The sequence below is a fragment of the Pygocentrus nattereri genome, chromosome 6, assembly GCF_015220715.1.
Source record: "Pygocentrus nattereri isolate fPygNat1 chromosome 6, fPygNat1.pri, whole genome shotgun sequence".
In the NCBI taxonomy this organism is placed as follows: domain Eukaryota; kingdom Metazoa; phylum Chordata; class Actinopteri; order Characiformes; family Serrasalmidae; genus Pygocentrus; species Pygocentrus nattereri.
The window spans coordinates 17,328,608-17,346,285 of NC_051216.1; the positions used below are offsets into that span (position 1 = coordinate 17,328,608).

A 17,678-nucleotide genomic window follows, 5' to 3' on the forward strand; every position below is an offset into this window, starting at 1 on the left:
TATCTGTAGTAATCCGATCAGAGGGCACAAGGGCAGTGGCAGAAAGACAGGAGCTCCTCTCACATCATGCATGGCTCTGCTCCGCCAAATTCTGTTCTCTATCAAAACTATCATCACACATCAAAAAAACATGTGTGCCTATCCTATTTCTGTTCAAGAAAACATTTAATTCCAAGGAAATGGGCATAAATGGGCCCAGGTGTTTATTTCTGTTGTTTAGGTCTATAGCACAGGTTTGTTTTAGTGTGGTGACACGATGTAGGGTAATACATATGTCTCATATAAAGCCATGCAAAGTGACAAAATAATGGTAATAAAATAATTAATAATAAAATAATTAGTGCAGGACCATAACAAGTACAGATGCTTCCAGATAACTGCGACAACTGTGACAATTATGCAACTAAAATTCTATAATGTTCTGTGGCATGTATACGATTCTTAAAAGGCCCAGGTGACCTCAGTTTTGGATCATGATCACTAGAGGAAAAGATCAAGTACCTTTCAAAGAGTGTTCATTACTGGAGGACAGAGCTTCAGTCACAAAGACTGCTCAACTGGCTAGTGTTTCAATAGGAACAATGACTAAAGTGAATCTGCATTTACATCTATGGAAAAAGGCATCAATAAATAGGGCTATAATTTGCAGAAAAAACATTTCTATCCTGATGAAAGTGGCTTCTTCCAGAACAGCAATGCTCCCATACACAGGGTATGAGGGGTCACTGAATGGTATATGAATAACTATAAAAATTATGTAAATCATATGCTATGGCTTTAACAGTCACCAGGTCTCAAACTAATTTAACAACTTTGAGAGATTTTGGACGTTAGACAGCACTCTCCACCACAATCAGAACTGGGGGACAGTTCTTTCCCATAGTACAGTTGCAGACACTTGTAGAACTCCTTAATAAGACACTTGTTGGTTTTTCTTTTAATATGTCATAGGTAATGTAGTTACATTCATAGTTACATTCGATATGAAACAACCATTTTCTAAGCGCAACTCTAAATTTCTGCCTAACAATAAAAACAAATTTAATGCGTTTTAAACATTTCCTAAAATTAAATGGTTAAGATGTAAATAAAGTCATTCAGAATGGTTCGATATGAAATACACCATTCTGTACTATGTTCAATGTATTTAATTCCTCTAAAGAGCTCCCTCACAGAAAGTTATTACATGATGTACAATGCATTTAATTCCTCTAAAGAGCTCCCTCACAGAAAGTTATTACATGATGTACAATGTATTTAATTCCTCTAAAAAGCTCCCTCACAGAAAGTTATTACATGATGTACAATGTATTTAATTCCTCTAAAAAGCTCCCTCACAGAACGCTATTACATGAAATGGATACAAATATGCTACCTGATGATTACATCACTGTTTTACTAACATAAACATGGCAGTATTAAGATTAAGATTTTACCATTTGCGTCATTACATATAGAAGATGGGTTTACTGGTTGTTTTAGGTAGAAAATAAAATGACAATATTTGCGTAATGGATATTGAGGTTCCTATCACAACCACTTTGAAGAAATCAGAGTTGTTTCTCTACAATGATCCAAAAATGAATAGTTTCATATCTAACTACTATGAATGACTTTGTTGACATCTAAACAATTTAACTGCAGTAATTTTGGAATTTACTTTTAATACTGAGTTAAATGGTTTTGTCCTTTTGTTTTTAAAAAATTCAAAATATGGCTTTGATAAAAAGCACTTTGCAATGTCAGGACCACTTTACTGGTCCTGTAGGTTAGTCCTGTTTTTCTTGAGTATTCATATAAAGTCAGGACATTTGTTTGTTAGGAAAACTAACACACACACACACCTGAAGCTTTGCATGTTCGTCCATCTGTCTCAAGTGTGTATCCTTCCTGGCAATGGCACCGGAATGAGCCTCTTTCATTGTAACAATGCTGGCTGCACAGGCCACGGGGAACACACTCATCTATATCCTCACAAGTCTTCGAGTCATTGCTTAGTTGATAGCCCATTGGACACGTGCACTGAGCCCCAAATGGACCCTGGATACAGCCATGAGTGCAGCCTGCATTGTTGTCTGAACAACTCTCTTGGTCTAAAGAGAGAAGGAAAGAAAATAAAAGGTCTTGAAATGTCTTGAAAGCATGCATTTCACCATCAGCTCTTCCCATAATAGTTGCACCTACTATAGATTTGGATCATTATGAACACTATGACTTACACTTATGTAATGAACTATGCTTGCAATGTGTATGCATTATGTATTATCCTACAGCACTGTGTTTAATACTATTTATTAGGCACTGCACTACACACTTTTTCACTACATTCTACAAACAATTGCAGGTATAATGACAGTCTGTCTATAATTAAGCAGTTAGTGAGCATGGTGAGGCAGACATTGGGGTAAATCTGGACTACATGCAGGGGATTGTGGATGATTGAGGATTTGGCCTACCTGGTAAAGGCTCATCTGAGAACAGTGAGGGGAGCATGGAAAAGGGAAATCACAGATCACTTTTAAGTTAATTACCAGATCAGAGCCACACATGCATGATTTGAAACAAGATTTGTCATGTCAAGTTCTTAATTCAAAAACACATAATATGACACACAGGTAGAAACAGCAGATCTTTTTCACAAATTAAAAAAAAGCAAACATTAATTTCAATAATAAATTAGGACTTCATTATTTGACCAAAGAGAAGGAAACATTAGCCACACAAACATTTATTGTAATGTACTCAAAGAACATACCAAAATTCCTTTAAATATATATTTTTTATCTTATCTTAATTTAATAGCATCAGTAAGCAATATTTGCTTCAAAAATCTCCAAGGCTGCAAATTAACTGCAGTCCCTTAACCTTTGCTTTTATACGCGTAAAAAACTGGCTGCTGTTACTAAAGAACCACAAAGACCACCAGTCATTTAATTTCCAGTTTAAGTGGCTATTAAGTGCAAGCTATACATTTTTCAGCATTAGGAAAAAAGAGAAATTATATATCCATCGATCCAATTATATAATTAACAGTAAATTACAAAGAAGCCTCAGCACCTAAATATATCAAAATTTCAATACAATTCACTCTGTCATTTTTTTTAGCTACCATTCTTTTCAGCAGACTTGCCATAACTCCAAAGTTAACTTTTATTTCAGCTTCTCATAATTCCAGAAATCCCAAACAATCCAATGATACTGAGGTCTAGACACTGACTCCATCAACTTCTTTGTTTGATTTGCAAATTTTCTTTTTTTTTTATTTCTATTTTTCAGAAAGGGCTTCTGGACAGTTGCACATCCTTTCAGATCTGAAGTAAGAGTGAAGCTCAATTTTCTCCTCTCTTCCAAAGATGAAAGCTTTAAGTACTGTTCAATTGATGGTTTCAGACATTTACCACTACCTTGTATGGTTTTTGGGAGCCTCAGTTTTTTTTTTGGCCTGGACATTAAAGGAAGATGGTCTCTAACTTTTGCACAGTACTGTCCGGTACTGACTGGAATAAATAATTCAACAGTCCAGTGTTGGACAAGATCTTTTTTTCATTTTAATAGAAGTTGTATCTAATCTAATTTCTATATATAGGGTTGGGTGAGCTACTCTTAGATTGCCTTGGACAATCATGCAAAAAAAAAAAAAAAACACTTACTGCAGAGTGGTGACTCATCCGCTCCATTTGGGCAGTCAGGTGTATTATCACACACTCTACTGAGGTTGACACATATACTGTGTCCGGGGCACTGCCACTGCCAGCTGGGGCAGCGGAATGGTGGTGTGGGACAGTCATGCTCATCGCTGCCGTCACGGCAGTCGTTGTCACCATCGCATAGCCAGCTGCGGAACACACAGTTGCCATTATCGCAGCGGAAGAGTGATGTGGGACACGTCCGCGGAGGGCAGGCGTGGTGCTCATCTGAACCGTCCTCACAGTCAGGATGGCCATCGCACTCCCATGCAGCAGGTATACAACCGCCATCTGATTGGCACTGGAACTCACTCTCATGGTGGCACATGCCCGGTGGCCTCGTGGCTACAAAGTCAAAGGTCATAGCTGTAACTAAGGCTATTACTTTACAGCATCTCAATGGTAAATTACAGTATTTTACATACAGAACTTTATGAACCATGGTGGATTGAAACATTTTTGCCTATAAAATTAAGCATGAAAGAAAACTTAACACTTACGACAGCCAGACTCGTCAGAGCGGTCATTGCAGTCAAAAACCCCATCACAGCGGTAGTAGGAGTTGACACACTGGTGTCCATTAGCACACTTGAACTCATAGCCAGTGCAGTTGTAAACTGCATCACAGCAGTAAATTCAGAAATAAAAAACGAAAAAGGAATATTTATTATTGACGTTAGTAACGCCACAAAAGAGCAATGTATGGGTAAATGCACAAAATTAGTATGTAACACTGGTCCTTTATAAGATTACTCCAGCAAGTGCCCAGTGACTTCTTTTTATTGTTATACGATATTGTATCTGCCCCAATCCTGGCAGTATCAATACAGTATCAGTATCTATATCAGCGAATACTGATGCCATGAAGCAATTTCTGATGTGCTGCTGAGTGCCACTTGCATGTGCACCAGTTGACAAAGCTTAACTAAAGTGAACAACATGTTTGAAGTATTATAAAAATGCTCAGTGCAAAATACGTAATGGCAGTATTTTTTGGCGTGATCAGCAATAATTTCAATACATCAAATTTAATTAAGCATTTAAAGATAAGCGATGCCAAGCTTTAGCTCTGAAGCCATTTAAAAGAAAACATAGCTACATGTTCCAAACATTAAATGCTATTCATTCCAGCTGACTATGTTTTATTTATTTATTTATTAATTATTATTTTTTACATTAAAACGTGGAACTGTGTAAATATCAGGATTTACTGGCACCCACTGAGTAGTCAAGTTAGAAAGAGTTTCTCTATTCACACTCAGAATTGGCACATACTTGAGGACCAGGTATCAGAACTGGAAGGAAAATAGTGGTATCGGTGTGTCCCTGCTTCTGAAAGTAATTGTTGAGTTGACTGATTCTGTTCTTCTTTAAGTACAGGAAATGCATGATTGTCAAAGGTAATAAATGCTATGAAAAAGAGATCAGACTGAAAAATATTTGAAAGAATGGATTGACTCTTACCACAGTCCTGCTCATCTGCCCCATCCACACAGTCTCTATCTCCATCACACACATAGGCTGGGTCAATGCAACGGTGGTCAGGACACTGGAACTGACCTGGATGGCATGTTCCTATAGCATCTACCAAACAAAAATAAAATCATCAGAAAGGCAGAAGCCATGACAAATCCGTGACATAAAGATTGCAACTTGCAAACTCAGCTTTCAAAAGCCTCTTACCACAGTTGGTTTCATCAGAGCCATCACCGCAGTCATTGTCTGTGTCACAGAGCCAGATGCGCGGGATGCAGCGATGGTTGGCACAGCTGAATTGGTCAGCCTGGCATGTGCCAGGGGTCTGAGTAGGACAGTCTCTCTCATCACTGCCATCAAAACAGTCATTGTGGCCATCACAGCGCCAGTTTCTGGGCACACAGTGCTGATTGGCACAGGTGAAGGCAGTAGAGGAGCAGGTGCTGTCTGAATACAAGCAGAGAGAAAAACTCTTAACCCAGGAAACAACGCAAGCAAAACAGAAAAATACCATTTTCCTCAAAATAATCTATTTCTTCTTTTTATTTTCCTCTTTTAATAACACAAAACATATTAGTAACATTAATTTTGACATAAAGAACATGACCTTTCACAACTAAAAATGAATCAATTCTGTTTATTTTTCCCAAACCATCAGCAAGCACAGATACGCATAGAAACACTCTTCACACATTTATTATTACTTTAATGAAGCCAGTGAGAAATCCTTCCCTATCCTTCCCTTCCCTCAGAAACTATTGCAGTGAATCCAACAACAAAGGCAGTATACTTATACAGTGATAGAAATCTCCACAAGCATATTTACTTTACTATACTGAATGTGTACACATTCCAACTACTCTGGGGGCAGATCTGAATACATTTAAGTGTCTTAATATATCGATGGCAGGATGTAAGGTAAGGTAAGGTTAACGGACTCTCTTTTACAAAAGAGCTTAGTATTATACTGAAATTTAGAAATATGAAGTGTAAATATATTACTGTTAGCTCCACAGCCGGCCTCATCACTGTTGTCATGGCAGTCATCCACACCGTCACATCGGTAGTTCTGAGGAACACACTTTCCATTAGAGCAGGAGAAAGAGTTGGAGCCGCACTGCAGTGTAGGGGGCTCATTGGATGGATCCTCAAGGCATGTCTGTTGATTTGGGGCCAGCTTCATTCCATAAGGACAGCCGCACACACGCTGGGAGTAAGGTGCAGGGAAACAGAAGTGACTGCAGTCTCCATTGGGGTTTGATGGCCTGTTACAGAAGTTAGAACCTGCAGAGTAAAAATACAAAATACAGAATTATTTGGTATGGTTTATTCACAAACACCTTTCAAAATGTTTCATATACAGTCATCTGTTGAAGTTTGGAAGTTCCTTGTCAAATTGTGTTTTCATTTACTTTTCTAGGTGAAAATAAGTTAACATATCCCCTACAGGGAACACACGTCTGGACATTTTAATGCATAATTACTGTTTTTTTTGCTGAATATAACATATTTGGCAAAAAAACAACATAAAGTGTGACCTGTGTAAAAGGTATAGCAGATTTTATATTTTTTTTCCAATATGTTAATCTCTGTAAATAAATAGAAATTGCACATTACATTTTACAGAAAAAACAACAAATTGTATCATTGGACCAGGGCTGTTCATGACTGTAAACCTCAAAATAAAACCAGAATATCCATGAGTTTTAATGGTCCAGACCAGAAACAGAATGCTTTGTGGATCCTGACCCTTTGCATGTGAGATTCATGGGCTGAGATGAAGAAGGAGAGAGAGAGAGAGAGAGAGAGAGAGAGAGAGAGAGAGAGAGAGAGAGAGAGATGAAAGCACCCCTCACCAGTTTGCAAGTCAGTGTTGAAAGATTTGACATGCATAATGTGGCTGATCCCTCGTCGGATAATCACCATCTCTCCACCATCCGTTTTCCGAACACGGACGATACCCCCTAGACGCCAGTCAGTGAAGTATGCATAACCTGCAACAGACATATATTTACCACAGAATAGCAGTCTATGATCTCTGACCCCAGATTCTTTACCTGTCTCCCACTGAGGTAGTCATTTTAGCTTGCACAACAGACACTCTGTGGTCTTCAGTTAGTAGAATAAATCAGGTTAGGGAATCATTTCAATATATATATATATATATATATATATATATATATATATATATATATATATATATATATATATATATTCACAAGCATAACACATAATCCTTCTCTTTATTATTTATATTAACTACAATAACAATAACACGCAAAGTATCACAAATGTTATTACCTTATTATTGCATACAAATATGTAAATAACTATGAAACTATGACCCACCTCCAAAAATAGTAAGTCCAAACGGATGGGATATCTGAGTGATCCGATCCAAAGACATCCTGTTCTGGCCATCAAAAGTACTATGCTCAATCTTGTCAAAAAATGCATCAACCCAATACAAACGCATAGAACTGGAAGAATAGACAGTGACAGAGTGATAGCTTTAGCTAAACAAGATTATGATAAATCATGTTTCTAGGCTGTTTTTAGATGAGTACTGGCTGTTTTTTTTTATGAATGAATTAGCCATCATTTTTTCTATTCGTCATTTAACTAGCAAGTCTGAATGATACATTGTAATGGTTTATTTCTGCAAGTCATAAGAGGTGTTGGGATGTTTGGCTCACCTCCAGTCAATAGCAAGGCCGTTAGGCCAGCCAAGTGTGGTGTTTACAATTGACTGAGCATGTGATCCATCGCACCAGGACCTCATAATCTTTGCTGGACGGTACCAGTCAGTCCAGAAAATGAAACTGCCAAATACAAATACATACAGACAAACATAAACATACACAGGGACAAAACCAAAATCGCATTTTGCACACTGCTTTTCTACTCGTCAAGCCCTCCACCCCTCCTAACAACAGTCCGTCTGCAGGGATGCTTTACAAAACTGTTGGCTAGTTTTTTATTTATAAACTAAGAAGTATCGACAGTTTATTCAAGAACTCTGCAGGGTTTTCTTTCTTAAGCCAAGTTCTTAGCAGCCACTACAATACCAGCCTTCATGCAGCACTAATCTAGCCTCTTGGGTCCAGAGGCTTTATAACTTTGAAGCTATTGGAAATGTCCCACTAGCAGTGCATAAAGAGTCCCATTATCTGCTCTGGGTTCAAAGTAGGAACAATCTATGAATGGGTGGGCACCTCCCGCATTATGGTAGGTGTGACTGGATACAAGTGCCCAGATTGCTAACGCTTTTTCATGGTCTTAGGGAAACAGAGAGCTGAGGTGAAAGTGAGGCCCCCTGAGCCTTGTTCCTGGCTCAGACATGCTCACTGAATTGTGTTTTCAGTTGACATTTGAACATGGCTGTGATTTCTCACCAAAGATCACAACCCCTCTTTTCTCATGGAGACACCTGAGGGTGCGTGTTTGACACTGAAGGCTGAAATTAATAAATTGCATAAATTATAACACAACATTAAACTTGTGATAATACTTGAAATATAATTAAATATTATTTTTCTTATAAAATAATAGTGACTTACAGATACTTTAGTCACCAGTCAGCTAAACCCATGCTGACTCATTTTAGCCCCTTATAATTCCAGGTTTACTACAACCTAAGGCTTATTATTTAGTACCCACATGGACTACCGTGCAAACTGGCTCAAGGATTACATGACAGACTTGTACATTACAGAATTTCATAATAAAATTCTGGCCATTTAAGGAATTAACTTACCCAACCATTGGGTGCACAACTATAGATCTGGGATTGTTCAGGTTGCGTATGATGGCTCTTCTGGACTTGTCTGCAACTTTCATGACTGATATACTCCTATAGCGTGGATCTGTCCAGTACAGGTTCTTTGATATCCAGTCATAAGCCAGATCCTCCACACCTTCTACTCGATTGGCTGCAAGTATCTCCCTCTCTGATAAGATCAAAGAAAACACTTAATAAACAAAAGTGACATACATTTTAGGTCAAGAAGTTGATCAATTATAGATGACCACTATATATTTATACAGCAACTAAAATGAGTTAGTTCTCAAAAATGTATTAATTACATTACATAATCCAAGTAAGGTTTCCTTGAGTGAAAAATGTCCTGTTTTGCCTAACTTTACCCTCCCCTCCCCCACAACGCACCAGAACCAGTGGACCCTCCTAAGCCAATGTATTAGCTCTGCAGGATCACATGCCACAGCTATATTAGCACAGGCAAAGTGATACTGGAGATAAAAAACTAAAACTCCTTATAATATGCTGTCATTAGTGAAATTCACAAGCAATGACTGTCAACCTTGGGTAAATATAGCACATTTAAAAGATGTATCAGGCTTTTCAAAAAGTACAACAAAATTTTCCCTGGACAAAGAATGGAGGATCCGATACACTCATAAATGAAAAATCATAAAAAAAAAAAAAAAAAAAAAATCAAACAGCATCTGTTCTGCATTCAGCAATCATTAATCCACAGAAAAAGGAAAATGTATTTTTGGTCACAAACGCAAAAGTGAACTTTCTTACCTGTCCCATCCACTTTCTGTTTGTAGATAATGTCTTTGGCAGTGTCTGAGAAAAAGATTGAATTGTCCTCGGCGCTGAAGTCCACTCCAACAAAGTATGATGGTGTGCCAGTGACAGGTAGGATGATGTCCTCCTGAGAGGAAAGGTTAAAGGGGATTCCTCTAACTGCAAGCTGACTGGAGAAAAGCAGGAACTGCCTCACAGCTGCAAAACAAGGCACAAGGCAATGTATCTGAAAGGCATACTTAAGTTAAATAACAGACAACAATAAAAATCATTATTAGTACTCCATAACATGAGCAGCAAATGGCAACTGTTTACATTGTTATGCATAAATGTACAGCCAGGTCCATAAATATTTAGATGTTCACAAAGGTATTATGTCTACCACAGCATACTGGAGTTATAATTAATGAAATTTGCCATAAGGCAAAGCTCTATGTTTACCGGTCGGTCTACATCCCGACCCTCACCTATGGTCATGAGCTGTGGATAATGACCGAAAGAACGAGATCGCGAATACAAGCAGTGGAAATGAGCTTTCTTCGCAGGGTGGCGGGCTACACTCTATTTGATAGGGTGAGGAGCTTGGCCATCCGGGAGGAACTTGGAGTAGAGCCACTACTCCTCCAAATTGAGAGGAGCCAGCTGAGGTGGTTCAAGTAAAAAAGCATACCCAGACTTGGTCATGGCAGAACATTCTACTTCTTTCCCTTAAAAAATCTTGGGTTGCTTTCACGGTATGCTTTGGGCCAGTGTCCATCTGCATTGTGAAGAACCGTCCAATGAGTTTTGAACCATTTGGGTGAATCTCAGCAGCTAATACAGCACTTCAGAATTCATCCTGCTGCTTTCGTCAGCAGTCACATCATCAAAAAAAAAAGGGAACCATATCCACTGGCAGCTGAGCAGTGAATTGTCCAATTATTTTTGAGCCCCTAAAAAACAAGGGCTATGTATGATTGTAATTCCTACAACATTCAGCTAATCTGGATGTAAATACCCTCAAAGTAAAGCTGAATTCTGCACTTTGACCTCATTGTGTAATTTAAACTCCAATATGCAGCGGCAGACAGTAAAAATTATGTCCAAATATTTAGGCACTTGATGATATAGTGAAATAGAAGTTCTGCTTTTCAAAATGAAGTCAACATAAAGAGACAGCAGGACAAAGACAGATAGCTGGCATTTGTTCACTCTCTTACCCATGCATCTCTTGCCATCAGGGTGCAGGTCGTAACCCATGCGGCACCTGCAGCGGTATCCCAGACCATCATTATCCGTCCTGTGACTCAACACACAGATTTGCTCACAGCCTCCTCGGTCCATCCCACATGGGTTACTGACTGTCAACAAAACGCAAATATGAAGGATCACATATATTAGCACTGAAAGTTTCTATAGGATACCTGTTGACACTATTAAAACCTGATTATACCTCATGGTCAAATGCTTTTTCAGTGGATAAAACTGACACACAGAAACCATATGGTTAATCATACACTATATACATATACATGTCCATTAGTTGATTACAATACTTCAATGTTATATCTCCCATGGGAGATGATGCTGGCTGGCTTACCATAGGGCTGCCTGAAAGCATGAACCACAGCCACACCATGTGGAGTCTGAGTGGTTGAATAGAGCACTTGTGGGCTGCTGTCACTGAACTTGTTGGCTTTCATGACAGCCATCTTGGTCCAGTCAGTGTAGTACACAGAGTGTTCAAACAGACTGATGCCAAAGGGGTGAGGGATCACTGAGCCTCCATGCACCACTGTTTTCCTTTAAAGCAATTACATAAAGGTTTACATTTTTAACTCAAGGATGATCAGGACCTGGTCACGAGTATGTCAATTATTATTGTGGTATTCTGTCAACATCTGCTGGGTGTTTAGACATGAAATAGAAGGCTTGTCCAATACACAAATAGAAACTTAGTGATCATTATTAATTGGGATACAAGAAGATGCATATGGATAAAACTATTCTACTCTGCTTGCATACCTGTGTAGACCATCATAGGTGGTAGTTTCTATGTAGTCATAGCGACTGTCCACCCAGTACACCCTTTTGGCATCAATGTCCAGCGTGATCCCAGCAGGCCAGCCCAGTTTGGACCTAACAATACCGTAGCGGTTTGTACCATCCATGTAGGCCCTCTCCAGACCAGGTTCACCATTCAGAGTGTCCCAGTCAGAGAAGAAAAGATACCTAAGGCAAAATATAATGAACATAGTATTCTTTTCCTCATTCACCATACAAGAGGTAATAGCAACAAAAGATCTAATCCTAAACTTTGCAATCACATTACAGTAAAAAAAAGAAACTTCTATGAACCCTGGACATGAGCCCTGCTCACTGGATGGTGATCTTTCCTGAAAAATCTCATTACGGGACAAGATCCAAGTCACTGGACACTAGCTATACTGTAGCTTTAATTTTTAAAGGAGTCACTTTACTGATAAACCCAACAGGAAAAAAAAAACATACTGCATTTGAAATATACACCTGAAATGTTCGTCACAGGCATTACAGTTGTGTACATTAATTGTCACTTCCTAATTTATCAGGATCCATCTGGCCCTGATTCCATATTGGGTTTCAATGCATCGCTTCTTTTCTTATTACTTCCAGCTAATCCTTTATAGTAGTATAGTATATAGCTCTCCAACTTTAATTACTTGAGTAAGGAAGACAGAGGACGATAGAAGAGATGCCAGTAGCAGATGCCCTTATAAGCTAATCTCAGGCCTGTTTTGTGGTTTCTTTTACAAGATTAGAATTTTGGAGATGCCGCTCCTAAATAATTAAAAAAAGGCAATGAAATTAAAGATGAAGCACTTCATTAATACATTTTACATATGAAGCTTATTATAATATGCAATTTCCACTTCATACACCCAACTGAACCAATGGTGTGGAACAGTGAAATCTACAGCGACATCATCCTTCAAAGCACCATCAACAATCCTGTCTACCTGTCACTATCAGATAAACAGTACATAAAGGTTTCATCTTTGAGAAATAGGAGCTCTCAAGCTCCACTCTTCACATCTTTCTAGAAAAGAAAAAACTATAATATAATATTTAGGTGTTGATGCTTCTGTGTAATTTTCTGTTAAATATATATTCTGTTTTCTTTCTAAGACTGAAAAATTAATAACTTGTATTTAATTAGCATATTGACTGGAAATAAATAAATGAAGTGTGATCTCTGATCTTTGCACAGTACTGTAGATTTCCTCCTAAAAGGCATAGCAATCATAACCTTTGTGGAGTGGATGGTGACTAGAACTCAGGGTAAACACTCTCACAGCTCTGCGTTGTAGAAACTCAAGTTGTAGTGTCTGGTCCTGTTTTCTAATTACTCACCCAACCGTTGGGTCTAATGCCAGGCCTCTTGGGTTTCCCAGGTTCTCTGCGATGAGTGTGACACGATTGCTCCCATCGAAGTCCACCATGTCAATTCGGTTGACACTGGCCTCCACCACATAAAGTTTATTGTTCACCCAGTCCACGGCCAGGTTCTCAGGATAGTCAACCGATACATTGAGGATCTCCTGTAAATGCGATCCATCCAAGTCCACCGAAAAAACCTGGCCAACAAATGGAATGATTCCATGATAAAAGTGTATTAGTTATTCGGTTCTTATGTCTCCAATGTACAGTATATCTTGATACATGGTAAATGAGATAGAAAGTATGTATTATTTCAACCAAAGTCTATGATAAGATGTACAGGATATCCGCTCATAATAATCATGTGTAATACAACTGGGTTTCTGATTCCATGTGTATCGTCCAGCTAGCTTATCTGTCCAGTAGCATTTAAGTGGTGCCACAGGGGCAGTACTGTGAAACCACTGCCCTACTGATTTCAAGATGGCACAAGTTTCTCAGGGTGGACCACTTGGCATTGTAACAGAAGCTAAGGCACCACTGCTCTTTGCAGGCCCTGCTCTTTGGAAACCAAACCCAGACGTCCTAGAGAGTAGGATTCTCAGCTGACCCGTTTAATGGAAACATAAGCTGTGGAAAGAAGTCCTGCTGCTTTGGCTCACTAAAGGACCCCCCGCTTAGAGGCTGCTGGCATTCCTTCATTGGGGTACTAATCGCAGACCCCCGGCTCTTGGTATGTCCCTGCTTTTCAGCTCCATGGCTGGGGTTAAAACTAGAGAGCAGCCAAGATCTCGAACAAAGCCCTTTGAGTTGGCCAAGGAATGCATAAAAAAGGCTGGATGCAGAGAAAACAAATACGGCATAGTCACTTTGGATGCTCTCAGGTTACATAAAATTGCACAGAAATATGCAAGCATTTTCCAGCATATCAGAAACTTTGCAGAGATTAGGAAAACACGGGCTCCGCTGCAGATCAGATCCAGCCACTGGGATCGCAGCCATACAGGAGCCAAGCAGCTCCTGCATCATTACAGTATTAGCAGTATCTACAGGCATCAGTCAAAGAATTCCCTTTCTGCTGTCACGTGGCCAACTTCCTTCACAACTTGAGCACTTCAACAAACACTGGGCCTGCTGGTCCTCAGGGAGGGGGTGTTACTGGAAGCATTTCCTAAAACTGCTATGTTTCAGTAGGGAGGGGTAAGGACTGGCAGACGTTTTAATTAATTAATTAATTAATCAAAACTGCCATGTTTCAGTAGGGAGGGGTAAGGACAGGCAGAAATCACATCGGCACACAAATGTTTTGATGGACTGGTTTTGCATTGGAATTTGGCCAAACGCTAAAGGCAGGTGGTGTGAAGGAGAGATCCGAGCAGAGTTTGTGTGAGCACGTACGCATGTGTGAGGAGACAGGAACATTAGTGCATGTTTAGGGAAGAGCAGGAATAATTAAGAGCTTTGTTGTCAACAACAAATTTAACAGCAACAGCACTCAAGGTTAGCAGCTCAAGGTATCTATGAAATACCACTCATTAAAATGATGTAAACTGAGATGGCCTGTCAGATGCCAAAACTTTAAATGGAAGTAAGTGAGATATATGGTGAGATGCATAGTCAGTAACAACACAGTCTTTGTTAAAGACATCAGAACCATGAACAATACAGTCATCAGTGTGGAAAGTTCTAACACTGAAGATAACACAGGTTTAAATAAATAAATATAAAGCCATTAATTACCTTGTTTTGAATAGTGTCAGTCCAGAAGACCCTTTGGAGCTGGTAGTGGAAGTCAACTCCCACTGCCACTCCCCTATTCGCAGAGCTAACCAGGGTACGAGAGCTGTGACCATGGATACTTCCAATCAGCAAATCTCTTCCATCCGAAAACAGCAAGGATGCCACTCCAGCTGCATAGACACAATTTCATGATGTTGCCCCTGATGCATACTATACATTAATAGGTATCGACACACTCCTTCTAATTAGTAAATTCACCTACTTTAAGGTGCACCCAGCACTGACAAACGTGTCCAACTGAGCACATAAAGCTTGTAAAATCTCCACAGAAAAGCACTGCTAATAGAATGGGGCACATCAGTTGGGTATAAAGGCCCTCAGCACTGGGCTGAGGAGCAGTGGAATTCTGTTTTCTGGAGTGATGGAGCACCATCCAATACCTCTGATGAGTTGAAATAGTGTTTGTGATCCAGAACTATTCACCCAACATCAGTACTTGACCACACTAAAAGTCTTGTGGCCTAACAGAAACAAATCCTCTGATATCAGATAAGCACAATTGTAAAGCAATCTTGAGATTTGGAAAGAAAATAATAATAATAATTATTATTTTTATTATTATTACTATAAGTAGTAGTAGTAGCAGCAGTAGTAGTATTTATCAACAAAGTAAGCAGCAGTGTCCTTGAGCAAGATGAGTACCAATTGGGAAAGTTTCTCTAACCAAAGGAAATTCTTTAAAATCAAATCCTAGCAATATCACATAATCCAGTGAGTCCTCATCAGACATAACTGCTTTGAAAATTAATGGCTGCAGTGGAGCCAGAGCTGGTTCTAAATTTCAGACTACCTGCCAAAGGAATTGTCGAGTAGGAGACATTTGAGAGACTTAGTAAAATTGCGGCATTTAAATCAATCTAAGACTCTTTCAGGGAGAATCATGGAGACCTTAACAATTTAATGTTTTTGACAACTGTTAATATTAGGAAGATCAATTTGAAAGTCTTGCCAAGCTTTTAAGTCATGATGCAAAGTGCTGTTCAACTGTGCTTCAAAAGCAATGGAAAAAAAACTTGGCAAATTAAAACAGGATGATTAAATATAAGAAAATATGCACTGTATGAATCTTCTTCATTTTTAAGGGAGAGGGGTCACTTATAAACATTAGTAACCCCATACAGTGTACACAATCCTGAAGTCGGACTGTGTGAACAGATGTATTAGACATGATTAGGCTTGATGCCAACACAGCCACAATTCAGTCAGGGCTGGGCTCTTGCCACTCGCCAGTGTTGTTTATTTGGGTCTTTCCTTTGGTATCCACTTCATACCACTTTCCAAATCCCACTGTGCTTGCCATAGCTGCCCCAGTATAGTTGTGAGTGGATAAAGATCTTAATTTGAATGTAAAGATTAAACTTCAAATATCAAATATCAAATACACAAATTTGAAATTCACAATGCTAAAAAAATGCTACTGTAAAAATAAGGTTATCAAGCTTCAGAATCTCCTATACATGGTGTAAACAGACCGTTGTACTGGTTAAATGCAAGTAAATGCATTAAATGCAAAATAGCTGCATTGAGCGTGCTCAGTATGGCACGTACAGAGGGCTCTTGGTCAGTAGCTATTCTGTGCACTACACAAGCAAATGACAGACTGGGAAAACGGTCAGAAACAATAGACTCAGGAGCAGATAAAGAGAGAGCACACAGGGAGGAGGGGTGAGTTGATTCAGTCTGAGTGGTGGACTTTGTCACAGTTGTGGTTGGTATAGTGTAGTGGTTAATACCTCTGCCTTTTACACTGTAGCCTGGGGTTCAATCCCCCACCAGGGCAAGCACCCTACACTATACTAAGAGGTGTCCTTGGGCAAGACAACTAACACCACCTTGGCCTGTGTAAAAAGACCAAATTGTAAGTCACTCTAGAGCATCTGCCAAATGCTGTAAATGTAAAAAACTAAAACCTACATGAGCTAAAAGCATACATGTTCTATACTCACTTAAAAGATTAAACAGTGGATGTTACCAGAGTATAAATTAATGGTACATTTTCAGGTATCCAATGTCATTTTCAAAAATATGGATGATGTCATAGACCCTCCATTTAAAAGACCTTTCAAGCTTAACAAGGGCATAAATCATGGAAGATCACATGTTCTTCGCTTTTTAAAATACAGTTTGATATAACGTACACATTTTTAAAGTTGCGAAATGTGCTGTTCACACTCAAAGTTAAAAGCCAACATAAACATACACATTTGTATGCAAAAGTCTGGGAGGCCCTGGTTAAATTACATGTTTTGTGGATTTTGTAGTGAAAGTGAAAATAATTGAAAACATCCTCTACAGACAACACACTTCTGCACATTTAATGCACAGCCACTGTTTATTTGATGTATATTAGGGAAAAGAAAGAACATAATATGTAGCCTGTGTAAATGTTATGACATTTTATATTGTATGTTTCATTTTATTTCAGCATGTTTAACTCACTAAATAAATAGAAATTCTGCAGTACAAAATTGTCCAGAAAAAATCCCTATCCCTTGTTTCCAGAAGAGGATGTATTCACTTATTTTCACTTAGAACATCAATACAAAAATACACACACACACACACCACACACACACACACACACCAGCCACTTTATTAGGTACTTGCTAGTAAAAGGTTGGAACCCCTTTTGCCTTCAGAACTGCCTTAATTTTTGTGGCATACTTTCAACATACAATATATATATATATATATATATATATATATATATATATATATATATATATATATATATATATATATATATATATATATTCCATAAT

General features: G+C 38.7%; 1 protein-coding gene across 1 annotated transcript in view; it reads right to left on the reverse strand.

Annotated features, from left to right (window-relative positions):
• Positions 1-17,678, reverse strand: part of lrp2a (low density lipoprotein receptor-related protein 2a) — a 77,778-nt gene that overhangs the window by 46,186 nt on the left and 13,914 nt on the right. The window contains 16 exon segments of the mRNA XM_037539160.1: positions 1,845-2,093; positions 3,651-4,031; positions 4,187-4,303; positions 5,151-5,270; positions 5,370-5,609; positions 6,165-6,446; positions 7,019-7,156; positions 7,512-7,642; positions 7,859-7,984; positions 8,920-9,112; positions 9,712-9,915; positions 10,917-11,057; positions 11,297-11,499; positions 11,722-11,928; positions 13,090-13,313; positions 14,857-15,026. Coding sequence (XP_037395057.1) covers positions 1,845-2,093; positions 3,651-4,031; positions 4,187-4,303; positions 5,151-5,270; positions 5,370-5,609; positions 6,165-6,446; positions 7,019-7,156; positions 7,512-7,642; positions 7,859-7,984; positions 8,920-9,112; positions 9,712-9,915; positions 10,917-11,057; positions 11,297-11,499; positions 11,722-11,928; positions 13,090-13,313; positions 14,857-15,026 — 3,126 coding nt within the window.